At 37.5% G+C, this 15,699-nt stretch overlaps 1 protein-coding gene across 1 annotated transcript in view; it reads right to left on the bottom strand.

Annotated features, from left to right (window-relative positions):
- Nucleotides 1–15,699, bottom strand: part of UTRN (utrophin) — a 351,512-nt gene that overhangs the window by 220,685 nt on the left and 115,128 nt on the right. Inside the window, exons 44-50 of the mRNA XM_013304556.3 lie at nucleotides 14,988–15,123; nucleotides 12,677–12,826; nucleotides 11,386–11,470; nucleotides 9,585–9,790; nucleotides 8,356–8,473; nucleotides 6,266–6,471; nucleotides 5,169–5,323 (exon numbers count right to left, since the gene is read on the bottom strand). Coding sequence (XP_013160010.2) covers nucleotides 5,169–5,323; nucleotides 6,266–6,471; nucleotides 8,356–8,473; nucleotides 9,585–9,790; nucleotides 11,386–11,470; nucleotides 12,677–12,826; nucleotides 14,988–15,123 — 1,056 coding nt within the window. The remainder of the gene's footprint in view (nucleotides 1–5,168; nucleotides 5,324–6,265; nucleotides 6,472–8,355; nucleotides 8,474–9,584; nucleotides 9,791–11,385; nucleotides 11,471–12,676; nucleotides 12,827–14,987; nucleotides 15,124–15,699) is intronic.

Below are 15,699 nucleotides of genomic sequence, written 5' to 3' on the forward strand. Positions count from 1 at the left end.
TGTAAGAAGATTTTTAAAAATGTAAGGAACTCATTTAAAACTTTTAGATTATATTGTTGGTAAGCAACTTCAAAATATTTCCTAGGAAAAAAAAGAAGATCACATTATAATTCTGCATAATAGAACTACTGCCTTGTCATTACAATGAAACTTAGATGGGAAATTGTTATAGTCAACGATTTTAAAAGCTCTGATTAACAATGTTAAATAGAGCACAACAAGCTAAATTTCATCCATTTGAAGATGTTATTCTCCAGTATTCTTTTTCCCAAAATCAGGATAAAAGAAAGAAACAAGCTGTCCCACACTAGTACACTGTATAGAAATCCGTAACAGAGCTACTGTCCAGAATGCTGCTGCTAAATAAGTAGGAAGTTCAATTTTATTGTCACATCAAGCATTAATGATATTGGAAGACTTCAGGTGTAAAGTGATATTTAATTTCAAGTATTTGAAATTATGAAGCATTTGATATTTTCACATGAATTGAACAAGTTTCTCCAGACAGGCCCAAATTTCTGTGTCTTCTACCTCCTCCTGTTCGGCTTAGGCTTTCTTTCCTCCTTGCCAGTGGCAACAGCACTACTCAGCAATATTAGGGAATTTAGATTAGAATCATAAATTTCAAAAGTAGTTAAAATATTCTTTTTGAAAAAGAGGTTGCAGTTCTTCAGTACCGTTAACGATGATGTTTCAAAGCAGGCATTCTGGTTTACTATCACATCAGAGAAGACAGATGCAAGAAAAAGCTGTTTTCCTTCAAGGGCAGCAAGAAAAATCTCATGCAACCCCAAATCTACCAGAATTACTTTCCTAAGTATTAGCATAACCAACTGAATTTTATAAAGACTACTTGCAAAAAGATAGTGTTGTGACCTCCACTTCAAGAGCTTAGGTCTTATGTCACTTGTTAATAATTGTTTATCCAAAATAAGACCGTATGAATTATTTCTGACTTCATGCTTGTCTGAGGTTTGGCTAGTGGTAAATAACTAGCAGGGCAGGAAGCCTTCATTCTTTCTTCTCACTTGAAGCTCTGGAACACTTCACCCACTCAAGAAAAAATAATAAATAGCATGACAGGGATTACAAATGGTTTGATAGATATTGCCTAGAGAAGATAACAAGCACCAGCTCAAGAATTAGAGCACACCAAGGAACGGCAAGAAAAATGCAAAATAAAAGCAGTTACGAGCTCTGACTTCAAAGCCCCTTCCCTCTGCGGGGATCTTCTTCCCTAGCAGGGGGTTAAGGCCAAAGGTGGAAGAACAGGAGTGACAACAGGAAGAACACACTGGTAATAAAGGTGACCTCCAAAGAAAAAGAAAAGCCCCAAAGGATGAAACACTAAGTGACCTAGATCTCTAAGTCTAAGTACTGATGTACTAGATGGGAATTGAGGCAACTTGAACTTTGTAGCTAATAACATTCATTGAAAAATGTTGCCTTCAGCCTAAAGTTTTAATTTCTCAAACTTTCTGCTTCATTGAAAGTAAAGAATGAAATCCTATTACAGTCCCACTGCTGTCAAGATATTTGAATTTAAGCTGAAATTCAATCCTTTTACTAAATATGTATTCCAGTAGCATAAATTAACAGATTTACAACTAATGTTCTGAGATTACACGGATGCTTTTAAAGAGGACCCGTATAGCAGTAGCAAGCAACACTTTTACAGAACAAATACTTCACATTTGTGGCCTTTACTGAAAGGAAATGAAAATAGAAAGCGATGGAGAATTCCATATTGCTGATTAATAAGTATCCCATCCTATAAAAAGACAACTCAGATTTTCAAAGTATTCTACTACAATTAAAACAGCCTCAAGAGACAGAGGGCCCTTCTAGGATGGAAGAATTAAATACAAGGAGAACCTAGAGAATCCTTTACAAATCCAGCTAACTTCACTTAACACAGTGAAAGCGGAGTAGGTCTAAGCAGATTCTATTAGCAAAGGCACATCAGAAAAAGAAAATAGTAACTCTAATAAGTCTTCATGATACTGTTTCATGTTCCTGTTCCACCCAATTATTTTTTCAGATTTAAACTAAAAAATGTGTAATGCATACAAATGTGATCAAAACAAAGTCAGAAAATAACACCAAGACAGTACAGACAACTATAATCCATTACTGAGGCACCAAAAACCACACAGAATTACTACACTTTCACCCTAAAGTATAAAAATAGAACATAAATAGCCAGTGGGCAAAGTATGCAGTTGACAATGTCAAGCTGGGGAGTTTCAATCTCTTAATGCCAAGAGTTTTAAAATAAGCTCCTTCAACTTTACATGCCACGGCTACAGTCTTCCTGTTAATGTCCTTGTGCTAGTCAGGACTCAATCTCCCAGGTGATATTACTAAGGTCCCCTTGCACAACCTCCAAGCACGGGAACAAACTGGTATTTTAAAGCATTATGCTCTAAGTACAGATCTGCACTTATAGAAGCCATAGGGCCACGTGTGTGCTCCACGTACAACCGCTGCATGTCCTGAGATCTGCCACATGAAGCAAGCCTAGTCACTCAAAACTCACAACTATTTCTAGTTATTGCATTTAAAGCAAGTATAAAAACCCTCACTCCCTTGAAAAGGTGTTTTCACTGCACATTCTCCCCTTTTAATTCTGCTCTGCTGCTCCATGGGGTTGTGTTGAGCAGCTCCACACTCTGCCTACCCACTGGCTCAGAGTTCTCCTTTACATTCTGTCCCTAGTTAAAAAAACAAAAGCAGAGAGTCATCTTCCTAAGGCTGCACGCTGCAAAAACAGTCGCCTCAATGATAATCAAGGAGTTTCAGTTATACACAACACAACGCAATTGCTTATTATTCCAGACTTCAAGCAGATTCAAAAACAATTAGAGGCTTCCAGGCAGGAGCTCTTCTTTCTGGTCACCTGCTCTGAGTGCTGGGCAATTTTATGCCGGTTCTAGCCAAAACACCGCAGAGTTTGAATGTGAATGAGCCTACTACAGAGCTATAGTCTACTGCTACTACCAATCCAACAGGGAGCTGTTTCCCCTCACCCTCTAACTGCATCTTCATTGCCAGATGTCATGATGACATTCAGATGAAGTTAGTGGTATTTTTTGGAAAAATTATTAGTTTGGTTTGAGGAAAGAAAGTACGATCTGATGGTGAAAATGCTGCAGTTCCTAAACTTAATGCAAATGAATGGTCAGGAAGGGCCATTTTAGGAGATAACCTCATCACTATGACCTAGTTCAGAAAAAGCAATAAGCCAAGGAAGTTCTGTCATACACCAAAGCCTTTCCCACAGTCTACTGGAAGTTTTCTGAACCATGAAAAGAAGTTGTTCATATCACATAGAATAATTATGAAATGGTTTACCTACTTGAAAAATCCTTTGTCTCAAAACATTTAAAGATTACCAAATTTTTATTCTCTCTCAAATGATCACATGGAACGAACCGTACAAAATTTTGCCTATGGTGTAACTCATCTCTCAATGGACATCACCAAGAAACGCTGCTGCATCAAAAGCACAAAATGACAGAAGTACCATTTTCCTCCAAAGAGGGATAAGAAGACATCCTACTCCGCTTCCTTCATTACCTACTTCTTGAAAGCAGCACTGAGGAAGATGACTTGGGGATGTCAGTGGATGAAAAGTTCAACATGACCCAGCAGCATGCACTTGCAGCCCAGAAAGCCAACCATACCTTGGGCTACATGAGTAGGTTGAGGGAGGCGATTCTCCTCCTCTGCCCTCGTGAGACCCCACCTGCAGTACTGCATTCAGCTCTGGGGACCCCAGCGTAAGAAGCACATGGACCTGTTGGAGCGAGTCCAGAGGAGGGACACAAAGATGATCAGAGGGCTGGGGCACCTCTGCTATGAAGACAGGCTGGGAGAGTTGGGGTTGTTCTGCCTGGAGAAGAGAAGGCTCCGGGGAGACCTTTAAGCAGCCTGCCAGCAGCTAAAAGGGGCCTACAGAAAGACTAGAGGGAGACTGATAGGATGGGGAGTAACAGTTTTAATCTGAAAGAGGGTAGATTTAGATTAGATAAAGGGAAGAAATTCTTTACTGTGAGGGTAATGAGGCACTGGAACAGACTGTCCAGAGAAGTTGCAGTCACCCCATTCCTGGAAGTGCTCAAAGCGAAGTTGGATGGGGCTAATGTAAGAGTGTTCCAGCCCATGACAGGGAGGGTGGAACCAGGTGGTTTTCAAAGGTGCCTTCCAACCCAAACCATTCTCTGATTCTTTGAAGTTCTCCTCCTCTCACTCCCTAGGACATAACATCAGCTTCAGAGGCTTTATTACCTAGGATTTTTATTTCCTTCACTGACATCTCATTACAAAAGCAGTTGCCCTTTACGTGCACATATATGCACACACACATACAGACTTCGGTTGCTTGTCATCTCCCCCACTCCCAAATACACAGGATCAATTTTCTCTTCTGCCCCTCTAACCACCAAACACACCATTTAAGCTGCTGGCACTGAGTCAGACACTACTGTAAATTTTAATGGTCTATCAAATACTAAAAAGTATTTCTGCATAGATTAGACTACCTTGCAGGGAAAAAAAATATTATGCATAGGGAAATACCATATTTTCATTAAGATTTTCAAATAGGTCTTATAGAGGATGACAAGAAAGAACTAAGCTTCAAGTCTTTGTTCCTATAACTCAAGTATCTTCTAGATGGGAGTGCTAGAAGCATCACACTCCAGAACCCAAAGCACAGCCCCATTGAGGGAAAGCTTCCATTAGATGAAAGACCATAATGAATTAATGCACTGGAAGACCAAGCCGAATACTTACAGCCTTATGAAAAGGAGACAGAGCAACAAACTACAAAAATACGTAAAGCATACCAGCGTTAAGGAACAAGAGAGGAACTGTTCAAAGATGCTTAGAGAATAACAGCCACAGGCAAACTGAAGACCAAACATAAGTACTTTTTTTTTTTCCCCTTTAACAAAATGCCACATAAACAGAAAGTCATACAGAAGCCTCCCATGAACTGTGGGAATTTCAATCATCAAAACTCAAAACAGCTTCACTGTAATTTACTTATTACGCACAGTAGCCCTGAACACTGTAGTAAAGCAGAGACTTCAGTTCACATGTATACATAGGATACAAGTTTAAGACAGAAACAGTTTACATATAGAGTGAAACCTTTTAATTACCTTTGGTTCAGATTAACCCAACAAGTGTTCATTTGGTCAGTAGTTTCCTTCACCCTCCTTGTATCATCATCACGATACTCTCGAAGAAGTTTATTAGAAAGATCATTGAATGCAGCTACCGTGATGTCACCTCTATGTAAATCCTGTACTAACAACTAAAAAGTAAATCCAGAGTGAGATATCAGAATAAAAATCAGACTATGCTTAATATTATGCATTTTAACATATTATAAAGCCCTCCTTTTTCCCCTGCTCATGTAGAGAAAGACAATGAAAAGCTCAAAACTGTACTAAAATAGCTATGGATCAGTAAGGAATTCTTACAGTCACACTCCTTGCTTCTTTCCATACCCAGCTGCACCCCTACATTGTCCCTTCATGAATATATGTGTATATATATACACAAACACACTTTTTTTTTTAAACTCTAGTATAGTCTTGTTCTAAATACGATACTGATAAGAGCCCCTCATTGCTGATTTGCCTCTTTAGTTCTCATCCTGTGCCATCTACAACCTGCCCTTTTTCTGACAGCCACCAAGACAAAGGACATCAGCCTTACTTATTTATCACAGCAGGTTTGCTGCAATATGAAAAGCAGTGAAGACTGCATGGAATTCGGGGGGGGGGGGGGGGGGGCATGGGGAAGTCTTCAATACACCTAGCACCCATCAGAAGTCAAATTCAGGATAATTTTAAAACAACTTGTTCCATTTCTAGATTTACTAAAATACTGTTAATAGGTTCCTATGAAGTAATACATGCTACATTCTGTGGCTGTATGATTAAACTTTTCTTCACCTGAGGTTCGAGCTTTTTGTGTACCATTTATTTGATGCTGCACTGTACTCAATTCAACTACACTTAAAAAGGACACACACGCACACATGCCCCCTGTTTCCCTCTCAGAAAGTGATTCTTAGCAAGTCTGATATATTAAAAAACAGAGACAATTTAGAATATATCATGCCCAAAAAGAGACGGAATTGCCAAGTAAGTCCTACAACTAAATTGTATATTGCACATCAGTTGAATCCAGTAGCATTACATAGACTGAGGAATCAGGTACAGAAAAAAAAAATTGTAGATTGTCTTACTTTGTTGTCTGAAATCTGTTTGGCGAGCATCTCTTTTGGGGCCTGCAGGAGCATATGCAGACGGATCTCACACTGCTCCATGAGGCGCTCCATTTCTTGCCTCTGCTCATCCCACTGCATGCTGTCTGTCAGCATGTACTTCAGCTGCTGCTGTCGCACCTCCACACCATGCTGGGTGTTGTCCCACTGGTTCTTCACCTTCTCCACTATGGAGGACAATACAGAATATGAAAAACCCAAGGGAAACAAACAAGTAGCCATAACTACCACTTAATTCTTAGAACACGAAGCAATAACGTAATTCATTCCCAAATAAAGTAGTTCCCATATTCAGTATTTTAGTTCCTCATGTAGTTTACACATTCACACAAGCAAATGAAAAATGCAAGTGTTTGGCTATCTCTTAAGTGGATCAGTATACAGGTGACAATTTTTACTTCTGGAATATTTCAAAGGCATTATTTTACATTTTAAGTACACATGTGGGAGGCACAGCTGCACTGAAGAGATATGCCAGCAGCAGGGCTCCAAGGAGCACAATTTTAGGGTGATTGCTATACCAGCAAGTCATCTTTATGCATCTGCAACATAAACCAGTATAAATAATGAATAAATAAATAAATACTGTTTAGATCTGGATAGTTTATACAAAGTGACCTAAGCTTTCCAGACCACTATGTGTTTGAAGACAGTCTACTGGCACCTGCACTACAAATTTGGCCAACGTAGAAACACTCCAGTAACAAACTACTTTGGCACTTTCATTCCACCAGGGGTTTCTATAGGCTTATGTAGATTACACAGCAGAACAGAGAAGTTATTGATCACACTGCATTTCCTTCAAGTATACTGTTCCTCTCTCAATGACTAGAGTTACATTAGATGATCAATAAACAGGCTTTAACCTTTAATAAACAAAGGGTGAAAAAGACATGACCAGAGCCTAGGACAAAAAACAATGTGTCAGGGAAAGCAGTAAGTCTGCCTTGGGAAATAAATTAATAGCATCATACCTTTTCCTTAATGCTTGCAGACCATAAAAAAAAGCACATTACTTGACAGTTTACAGAATTAGGACCAGGTTTCCCTATTACCTGTCATGACAGTTATTAGGAACACATTATATAACTAGAACTAAAGAGTAAAAAAGCAAGTGTAAAAAAAAAAAGCAAGCCAAACAAAAATACTAAGCTGGATTTCTTGAGTAAATATGTATTCCAAGCAGCAACAGGTAGGCAGTATGTAACAGATCATATATATATATATATATATATATTACCAGTAAGCATTCAATTTTATTAGAAAACTAACACACTTTATATTTAGGTCACTTCAATCTTCCATGAAGTAAAAATGCCGAAGATTGTGCTTGAGCTATAATCACTTAAATGAACTTTACCCTTTGCAATCTTGTTTTTTTAAAAAATGTTTTACAATTATATAAAGCCATTATGCTTGATCTGCTTGAAAAGATCTCTTAACTTTAATAAATTCAACAATATTGTTTAGATTCACAAAGCTCTCAGGTCTGTGGCAGCAAGTGCACTTGTCAGAGTTACTGTATTACTGGTGGACAAACTCAACACTCTGAAATACAGATTCACCAATTTCAACCCACAGGCAACTTTCAGATTATTTTTTAGGCATCACGTAAGTCATAGAACTTCGAAGAAAGCTTCAGTAACTCAACAGAAAATAATAATGGGGTTTTATTAAAAAAAACATGTTATTATATTGGATAAAGAGTATGTTCCTTTTTATCAATAAATAAGAAATTCTCATCCCTGGGTCTGTAGCCACCATGTAACTCAAATTATGTAACTCAAATTCTTCAAAAGATATTTTGAAATCCCAACAAAACCATCTACCTTTATACTTGAAAATATGGGCAGTCAAGAAAACAAGTGACAGTTCTTGTCCCAGGAATTTTCATTAGACTGTTAGACTGAAAGCCACTTAACTGCTAAATTTTCAGTTTCAAGGAAGGCAACTTCAGCTAGGCTCAAAATCAAGACTTTAAGAAAAAGATACGAAGATTTTTTACTGCCATGGGAGCGTAGCATTTGCAAACACAGACTGCAGAAACTTACATTTTTCTGTGATCACTGTCCTTATGTCTGAACTGGAAGTTTTATTTTTCAAATTCTGAGCCAATGTAAAAACAGAATCAAGCTGAGGATGTCGCTGGTCCAAATCTGCCTTTGTTATCTGTTGAGAATTAGAGTATCATTTTTAAGTCCAAAAATCATTTAGTTAACATCATGTGTAATATTTTTAGATAAAACATATATGTGTCACCACAAGTAGATGGCTGTTCCCATCGTTATTGTAACCCTTGAACTGTCACATTATTACAGTACTGCTTTAAAAGCAAAAATATTCTGAATTAAAGTTACTGAAAATCCAGAGATTAACCTGTACAAACTACACAGTTACTACAGTCATTGTACAATATTTTCCCATATCTGTTTTTCACTCTCTCAAAACTTATTTTTCTCTTACCAAGCTCTGATCACTTATATATAGGGGTGGGGAGAGGCTGTGAGAGAAGAAAAAAGAACAGGGAAGAACAATCTGACCATATATTGTATAAAAAATGTAGTTGTTTCACTATGGTAATATACCAGAAGCCCATATTACAAGTATTGTACAGTTAAAAGAAAGTGTTTCCAAAGTTACTGTACATCACATTACTCTCTCAAATTCCAGATTATGGTAGACACACTTGTTTAGCCTGCAGCTTTTGCTCTACAGTTACTCATGTTCATTGATATCAAGTCACATAACATGAACCTTAATGGCAGCATACATCTCACAAATACCACCTTTAGTCATTGCTCAATACAGCCTGAGCTATCAACAGAAACATTTACATCAATGTTACAACTTTCAATCATTTTAGCATGTCTCTGGAAATCAGTGTAGTCTAACTACAACACAAAAAAATTCATTAGAAACCACTAAAGAGTGCATCATAAAGGTCACCCTCCAAGCAAACATGAAGCTACTCCAAAGTCTGCAACATAATCTATCTATATGTTCCCCAAAAGATGTCATTTTCAGAAGGCATTCTCTATATGCTTTGTTTAAAACAAACTGCAGTGCCTAGCTCACACAGGGACACTGGAATTAACAGGAAATAGTAAAGGGGTGAGGAGTGTAATAATGACAGCACTTAAAGTGTAATTTTCAAGTTTATATTCAGTTTCTTTTTCTTTTTCTTTTTTTTAAAAAACACATGTAATTTCTTTACTGACTGCACAAGCTATTAAAGCATGAGCCAATTTTCCAATCCACTGGCTTTCAAAAAAACACATACTTTCATTCGTGCGATAGTCCGATTGATCTCTTCTGCATTTCCCACGGTGACTATGTTTGACTTGAGCATCTGGTCAATCAATACCAACCAGTCACCCAGCTCTGTTGTAGTTTTATCCAGATCAGCAGGTGCAGAAAGTTCTAAAGCCTGCTGAGTCTGAACAGGAATTTCCAATGAGGAAGATACTAGCACCACCTTTTGGACACCTGAAAGAGAGTTTGGGGTTTTTGTTAAGACAAAAAAAAGTCATGCCCACATGTGCAACTGTGGGAATTAGAGGGGAGGTTAGTAATTCCTTTAAATATGCAACAGCATCTACAGAGCAAGCACAGCAAAATTTGTATTTGAGACACTTTAACCCCTAGAAACTAACTAAGCTGGCATTTCTTTTGCCTTTTTTTTTTTTTAAGGTGATTAATTATTTAATTGTATTCCAAAGACTCACCCAAATGATTCAGCCTAAATACAAAACAAACAAGAAGAAAACTTGCAAAGGCAAAATGACATTAAATATAATGGAGTGAGGCTAAACACTGACAGAGAAGAGAATTGACCCTTACTAACCATAACAAACAATCCTTTCATTTAAGATAAATGTCTAAAGTTGTATTCCTCACTTTTGTATTATGTGGCAGAAAGGTTTTTCCCACACTGGCTTGAAATTCACTTAAGCACAAGCAGGTTGAGCTACGGCAATAGATGCTTCATGGACTTCGCAACACACGACTGCCTTAAGGGAGATGCCCACCAGTTTAGCTCCATCCTTTCTATCTTTTCAAACCTGACACTGCAAAGAAGTGAGGAATGAGCTGAACAGTAAGGATTTGCTCCAGGAGCTATGTTTGGTTGTGCTCTAGTTCCATGAAAACAAGCTAAAATCAAGTTAAATCAAGTTGCAGCATGAATACTACACACTTGCTTCAAGCAATGAAATACAGGAGCTTTAATTAAACACCCTGTAGGAAAAGAAAACAAGCTGAATTAAGGTTTTGAAAGGCTTAAACAGAAGTTGGTTTTCCTCCTTAAATTTTGTTTATTGCTGCTAAATTAAAAAAAAAATGGAGTTAATTTACTGAAGTTAAGCTTCAAATTCTTTTCAGGCAAGGGATGTCTTTTTTATTTAGTTTTCTAACAGACTTAGGCATCTTGTTTACAGTCTGTATATGCTGATCTGCCTCCAACAAATTGAAAAGACAGCCAGTTTCAGGGTCCAATACAAGACCATATCATATTTAGACAGCTTCCCCTATAAGATTCAGGAAGGTAAGTGTCTAGCAGATAAGAAAGACCTGTCTGCATCCCTTCTGAGCTGAAAGATGCAGAATGGCCTTTATTTATAGGACTGCAGAGAGTCTGCATGCAGGAGAATACTTCACACATAATTAGCTGTAGAGGAAGCTTCTAGTGGATCTTAATTACTAAAAGGCATGACCACAAGGCACAAATCCATAGGAATCCAGGCTGTCACAAACATAGCTGTTTTGGTTTTTATTCTGTATAGTACATTGGCTCCTGATGAAGAGGGTAAAGTTTTACTAAAACAGTCCCCCATTTCAGAACTCTTAGGGGAACACCAAAGGGCTCTCCCAACCTTGAACTGTAGAGTGACTTTTTCCCTAACCAAACGCTCCCTTCCTCTCCCACAGTGACATGAAGTTAGCCCCAAGTACAGCAGTAGACAATGTTTCCTCATTTCCATTGTCTAAGTTCATAGGGAAGGTTTTCCTTTTCGGATTATTTTTGACTACCAAAAGGACTAAACTCAATACAATTAAGCACAACAGTAGGTTTGATCACTCACCAGAAGGCTTTGCCTGTGTAACAAGATGAGACGGCCCAACAAATGCCTCTAATTCTCTCACTCTGTCAGGCACTTCTCTGAACACCTACAGCCAACAGAGAGGAATAAAAACAGTAAGAGTACCTATATTAACAGCAGAAAAGTCATCACTTATTGGAAGACAAAATATTCTATACAATACTTGCTCCAACAGCACACCTCCGATATATTTCAATATTGGTATCATCATATTTGTATATCATCAATATTGGTATATCATATATTTCAATAAGGTAGCATTTAAAAACAATAAAAATTATGCCAAAAGGTATTCAGAGTATTATTTCAATCCATTCCAGTGTCTTACCTCAGTCTTGGAAAGAAATAAATGAACTGTTGTAGACAGGTTGTTTACACGATTTTTTACTACCTAAGCATCAAAATTATGACTCATTATTTGAGTACACTTTGAAGGAAAGATGATACAAAGCTTGATATGTGGTCAGTGACAGGGAAGTGGAGCAACAGAGATAATTTAAAAAGAAAGAATATTACCATTAAACTCCATCGTAGTAAAGGCAAGTTTGCCCACTTTCCTTTTTTAAGTTTTTAAAAGGCAGCAATGGAAATGTAATACACAAAGTGAGGGAGGGGTAATCCCCATTTTCAGGGCTGAGTAAGTAAAAACACATCTTTATTTCTTTCCCTGAACTATCAAAAGCCCCTTTCCCAATGAACTCTTACCTCCCTGATCTATAACATAGTCCCAAACAATTATATTCCTTTTTCACTTAGGCCTCCAGGCTTTGCTTGAAAAAAACCTGGTTTTATTCCAGCCAGAAAGTTCTTTTCTTCTCACACACTTGCCATTGAGAATGAACAGTTGAATTTCTAATTTACAGCAGTTATACTCAAAAAGAATCCCAGACACACTTGGCAAGATTTTCTCACTAAACCCTACCACAGTTTCATTTGATTTCCTCTTAACTGCTGCAAATATTCAACTTTCCTATACAGCAAAGATTTATTGTGACTCTCTCAATTTCAAATTAATACATTACCGTTGCCCTCAAGTGAAATATTTTTGTCCCAGCTGTTTAAAAGAAAGCCAATACAAACAAAAATAAAATTAAAAAAAAAATGTCCACCAGTGTTTTAATGTAGACGTGGACTGGGGCACGTTTCCTGCCCATGCCTGCATGGCTTCCAAGAGATTTTATATAAGTCACAGGTACATGGAAAGGAAAACAACCATTCCAAGTACACCGCTGTATTTTCAACTTCAGGTACCCAATGCTGAAGAAACGCACACCTTGTTCCACCTCACATTGAGGGACCGCAGGCAATCAGAAAGTTTGTCTTTTTCCTGAAGATCAACATTTTTATCCAAAAGCACTTCAGGTTCAGTTCTGTTCAGCCATTCCAGTTTGTCTCCCTGTACTTCCATCTCTTCGCTTAAGACCTAAAAGGGGCAGAAGAGTTTCAGGCAGAAGCAAAATGCATACATGCTTAAGCAAGTAAAGAGGAGGGCGAGGAGAAGCTTTCCTTTAACTCCAATATTTAGAAAACTTTCCTGGAAATGTGTAACAGAAAACCTTCTATTTTGGTTTCTATGCTCTGTCAAGAACTGATTAAAACATTTATTCAAATATCAACATTTGTTGCTAACTGGAAAAAAACACAAAACTGCAAATAGCCAAGATACCTATACCGCCTCACATCATGCACACTGATTCTCATCTCACAAGATGCTTCTGTTTGATCAACTCTGGATGTGTCATTTGTATCCAAAAGGCAACATTCAAAGAATCAAAACTGTTGCCTGCATTCGTTTAAAAAAAAAAAAAATTATTTGCATTATACAAGTACACAGTCAATCACTACAAAGTACTTTATTCTTAAGGAAGTGTACTCTAAAGGTATTTAAAAAACTAAACATAACCTTACAACTTCATTTTGATCAACCTCCCACAGCCTTCTTTCTCTTTAAATAATGAAGTACAGGTCAGATCCTGGGAAAAGAAAAAAACTTATGCTTGGATTCCCACTGACTTTAAATCAACTGTGCTATTATTTGCCTATAGACCACAAGGCACTGTGGAGTAGGAATCACAAATTCTGTCTTTGAAGTACTAGAATTAAAAGAAAATTACAACAGCAAGTACACATCGCATTTATCCATCCCAATATTTACACTAATCTCTGTTACTCCAGTATTACGGAGGTATGCATAGTAAAGTGACATGAACACAGGCCTGGAAGGGAGATCACTGAACAGAATACCCTGCTACAATAAGCATTGTACCAAACAGAGCCCATCCTAAATTTTCAATGGTCTACCTTAAAAGCATTACTTTTTAAAACACATTACATCCTTTTTAATTGGAGGCTGCTCCAGAAGCTCTGTTTAGAAACATTCTTCCCATTCCCAGCCTGTATTTATTCCTAGCTGATCAGTTAGCTTCTGTTATTCCCTCTTCCCTTTAATAATAGCTCATCTTCCCTATACTTCCTTATCTCGTCATCCTTTCCCTTCTCATTGTTCTTTGATGAGACAAAACAAGGCAAGCTCTGAGTTTCTTTGCAGACGAGAAGTTCTCCATCCTCCTGAACAGCCCAGCAGTCTTACTCAGTACCTGTTCTATTGCAAACTCACCTTTCCTTGATATACTTAACCACAATTTAACATGTTCATGTTTTCATAGGGCTAAATTGGTACTTAATTCTCTAACAGTATTTTTCTAGCAAATTCTGCTCTTTCCCGCCTTATTCTAGTTCTACCTTTTACTTCAGGCATCTATACTAAAGGTAGACGACAAGAAAAGTTAAACTTTCATGATAGCCAAGACTACAAATACTCAACTGACAAGTCAATTAGGCAAACACAACTGCAACTACTGTACATCATGTATACACATTTGTTGGAAGTTCAAGCCTTTCCACCTGATTTGGTCTAACAAAGGTTGTTGGTTTTTGTTTTCTAAAAATTACTGATTTTTTTTAAAAAATGAGTAAGCAGATTTGTTGGATTGACGATTCCTTCCATTCTTTTAGGATTCCAGAAACATTCTCTTTCACACATCCTACAAACTACAGATATTTTGATGTCAAAGCCAGCCACAGAATAAACAGGAATAATACACACATACATAAGCACCCAACTTAACTGAAATGACCAAAACCCTTATCATTTAAAAACCAGGGTAAATAACATCTTACACACGTAACAAAGTGTTAAAGCTGCCCAATAACTGGGACAATGGCACTGACTTACCATTTTAAGCTTATCAGCTTTTTGCTAAAGTTTTGACAATTATAAAGTTGACTGGGGGACACCACCTCCAGTGAAATATCACTTACTAAATTTTATCAGTAGTACATGTATTTCTCACTTTCCAATACATAGCCACCTACTTCTGGCTAGGTGACATAGTTATCAACTCAACCCGAATTCATTATGGGATGCATCTTTCCTGTGTAAGTAATCTCACAAAACTGTCCCACACAACCATAATATTCCTTTGGCTATTTACAATGTGACAACTCCCCTCCACAAAAGTCATGTCTTGATGCTTTGCAGAAGACATACATGTGTATACACTACACACACTAATCAGTCTTGCCTGTAATTCTTGCAGGTTTTCTTCATGGTCGAAGGTATATCTTGTGTCCAGAGCATTTTCTGTATTTTCCAACCAGCAACGCAGCTCATCAAGCTTCTTTCTGTACTCTATCAGCTGCTGATTCTCTCCTTTTAGTCTTAGAAAGGAAAACAAAAAACTCACATAGATTTCTGCAATGAACACAGCACATCAGTCCTACGTTACTTCTGATGCAAGAGTCACATGTTTTTCAGTGGTTGGCGCATTTTAAAAGGAGTCATTTTGGTATTCAAAGGATTTATCCTCATAATTAATTTGCAAGTATGGTGCCATTCAATACTACCTCCTTAAAATAGATAAATTTCTGTTCCAACGTCATAAAATCGACTTCTAACAGTCTGCAGAAAACATTAAACTAATGACAAAAACTAATTGACAGTAACGACAACACCTTCAGGCCCAACCATTATAAGCCACTACAAGGTCACTGTTTGTAAAAGTATTAGAAATGTCTCTAAACCCTCAAAGGGAAAATTCCCTATATCACACAAAGCTTTAACAGACCTTCTCAAACTAAGCCAAAAGAAATCTTACTATGTTTCTAAATGTGCCAGGAGATGTTAAAAACATATAAATAGCCTCCAGAATTAACACTTTTTTTCCAGGGATTGATTCTTACACGATTTTTTAGCAGTAAGAACAGAGGGGAGACCTTATATTCCCAGACATGCTG

Source organism: Falco peregrinus, chromosome 7, assembly GCF_023634155.1.
Source record: "Falco peregrinus isolate bFalPer1 chromosome 7, bFalPer1.pri, whole genome shotgun sequence".
NCBI classification, from domain to species: domain Eukaryota; kingdom Metazoa; phylum Chordata; class Aves; order Falconiformes; family Falconidae; genus Falco; species Falco peregrinus.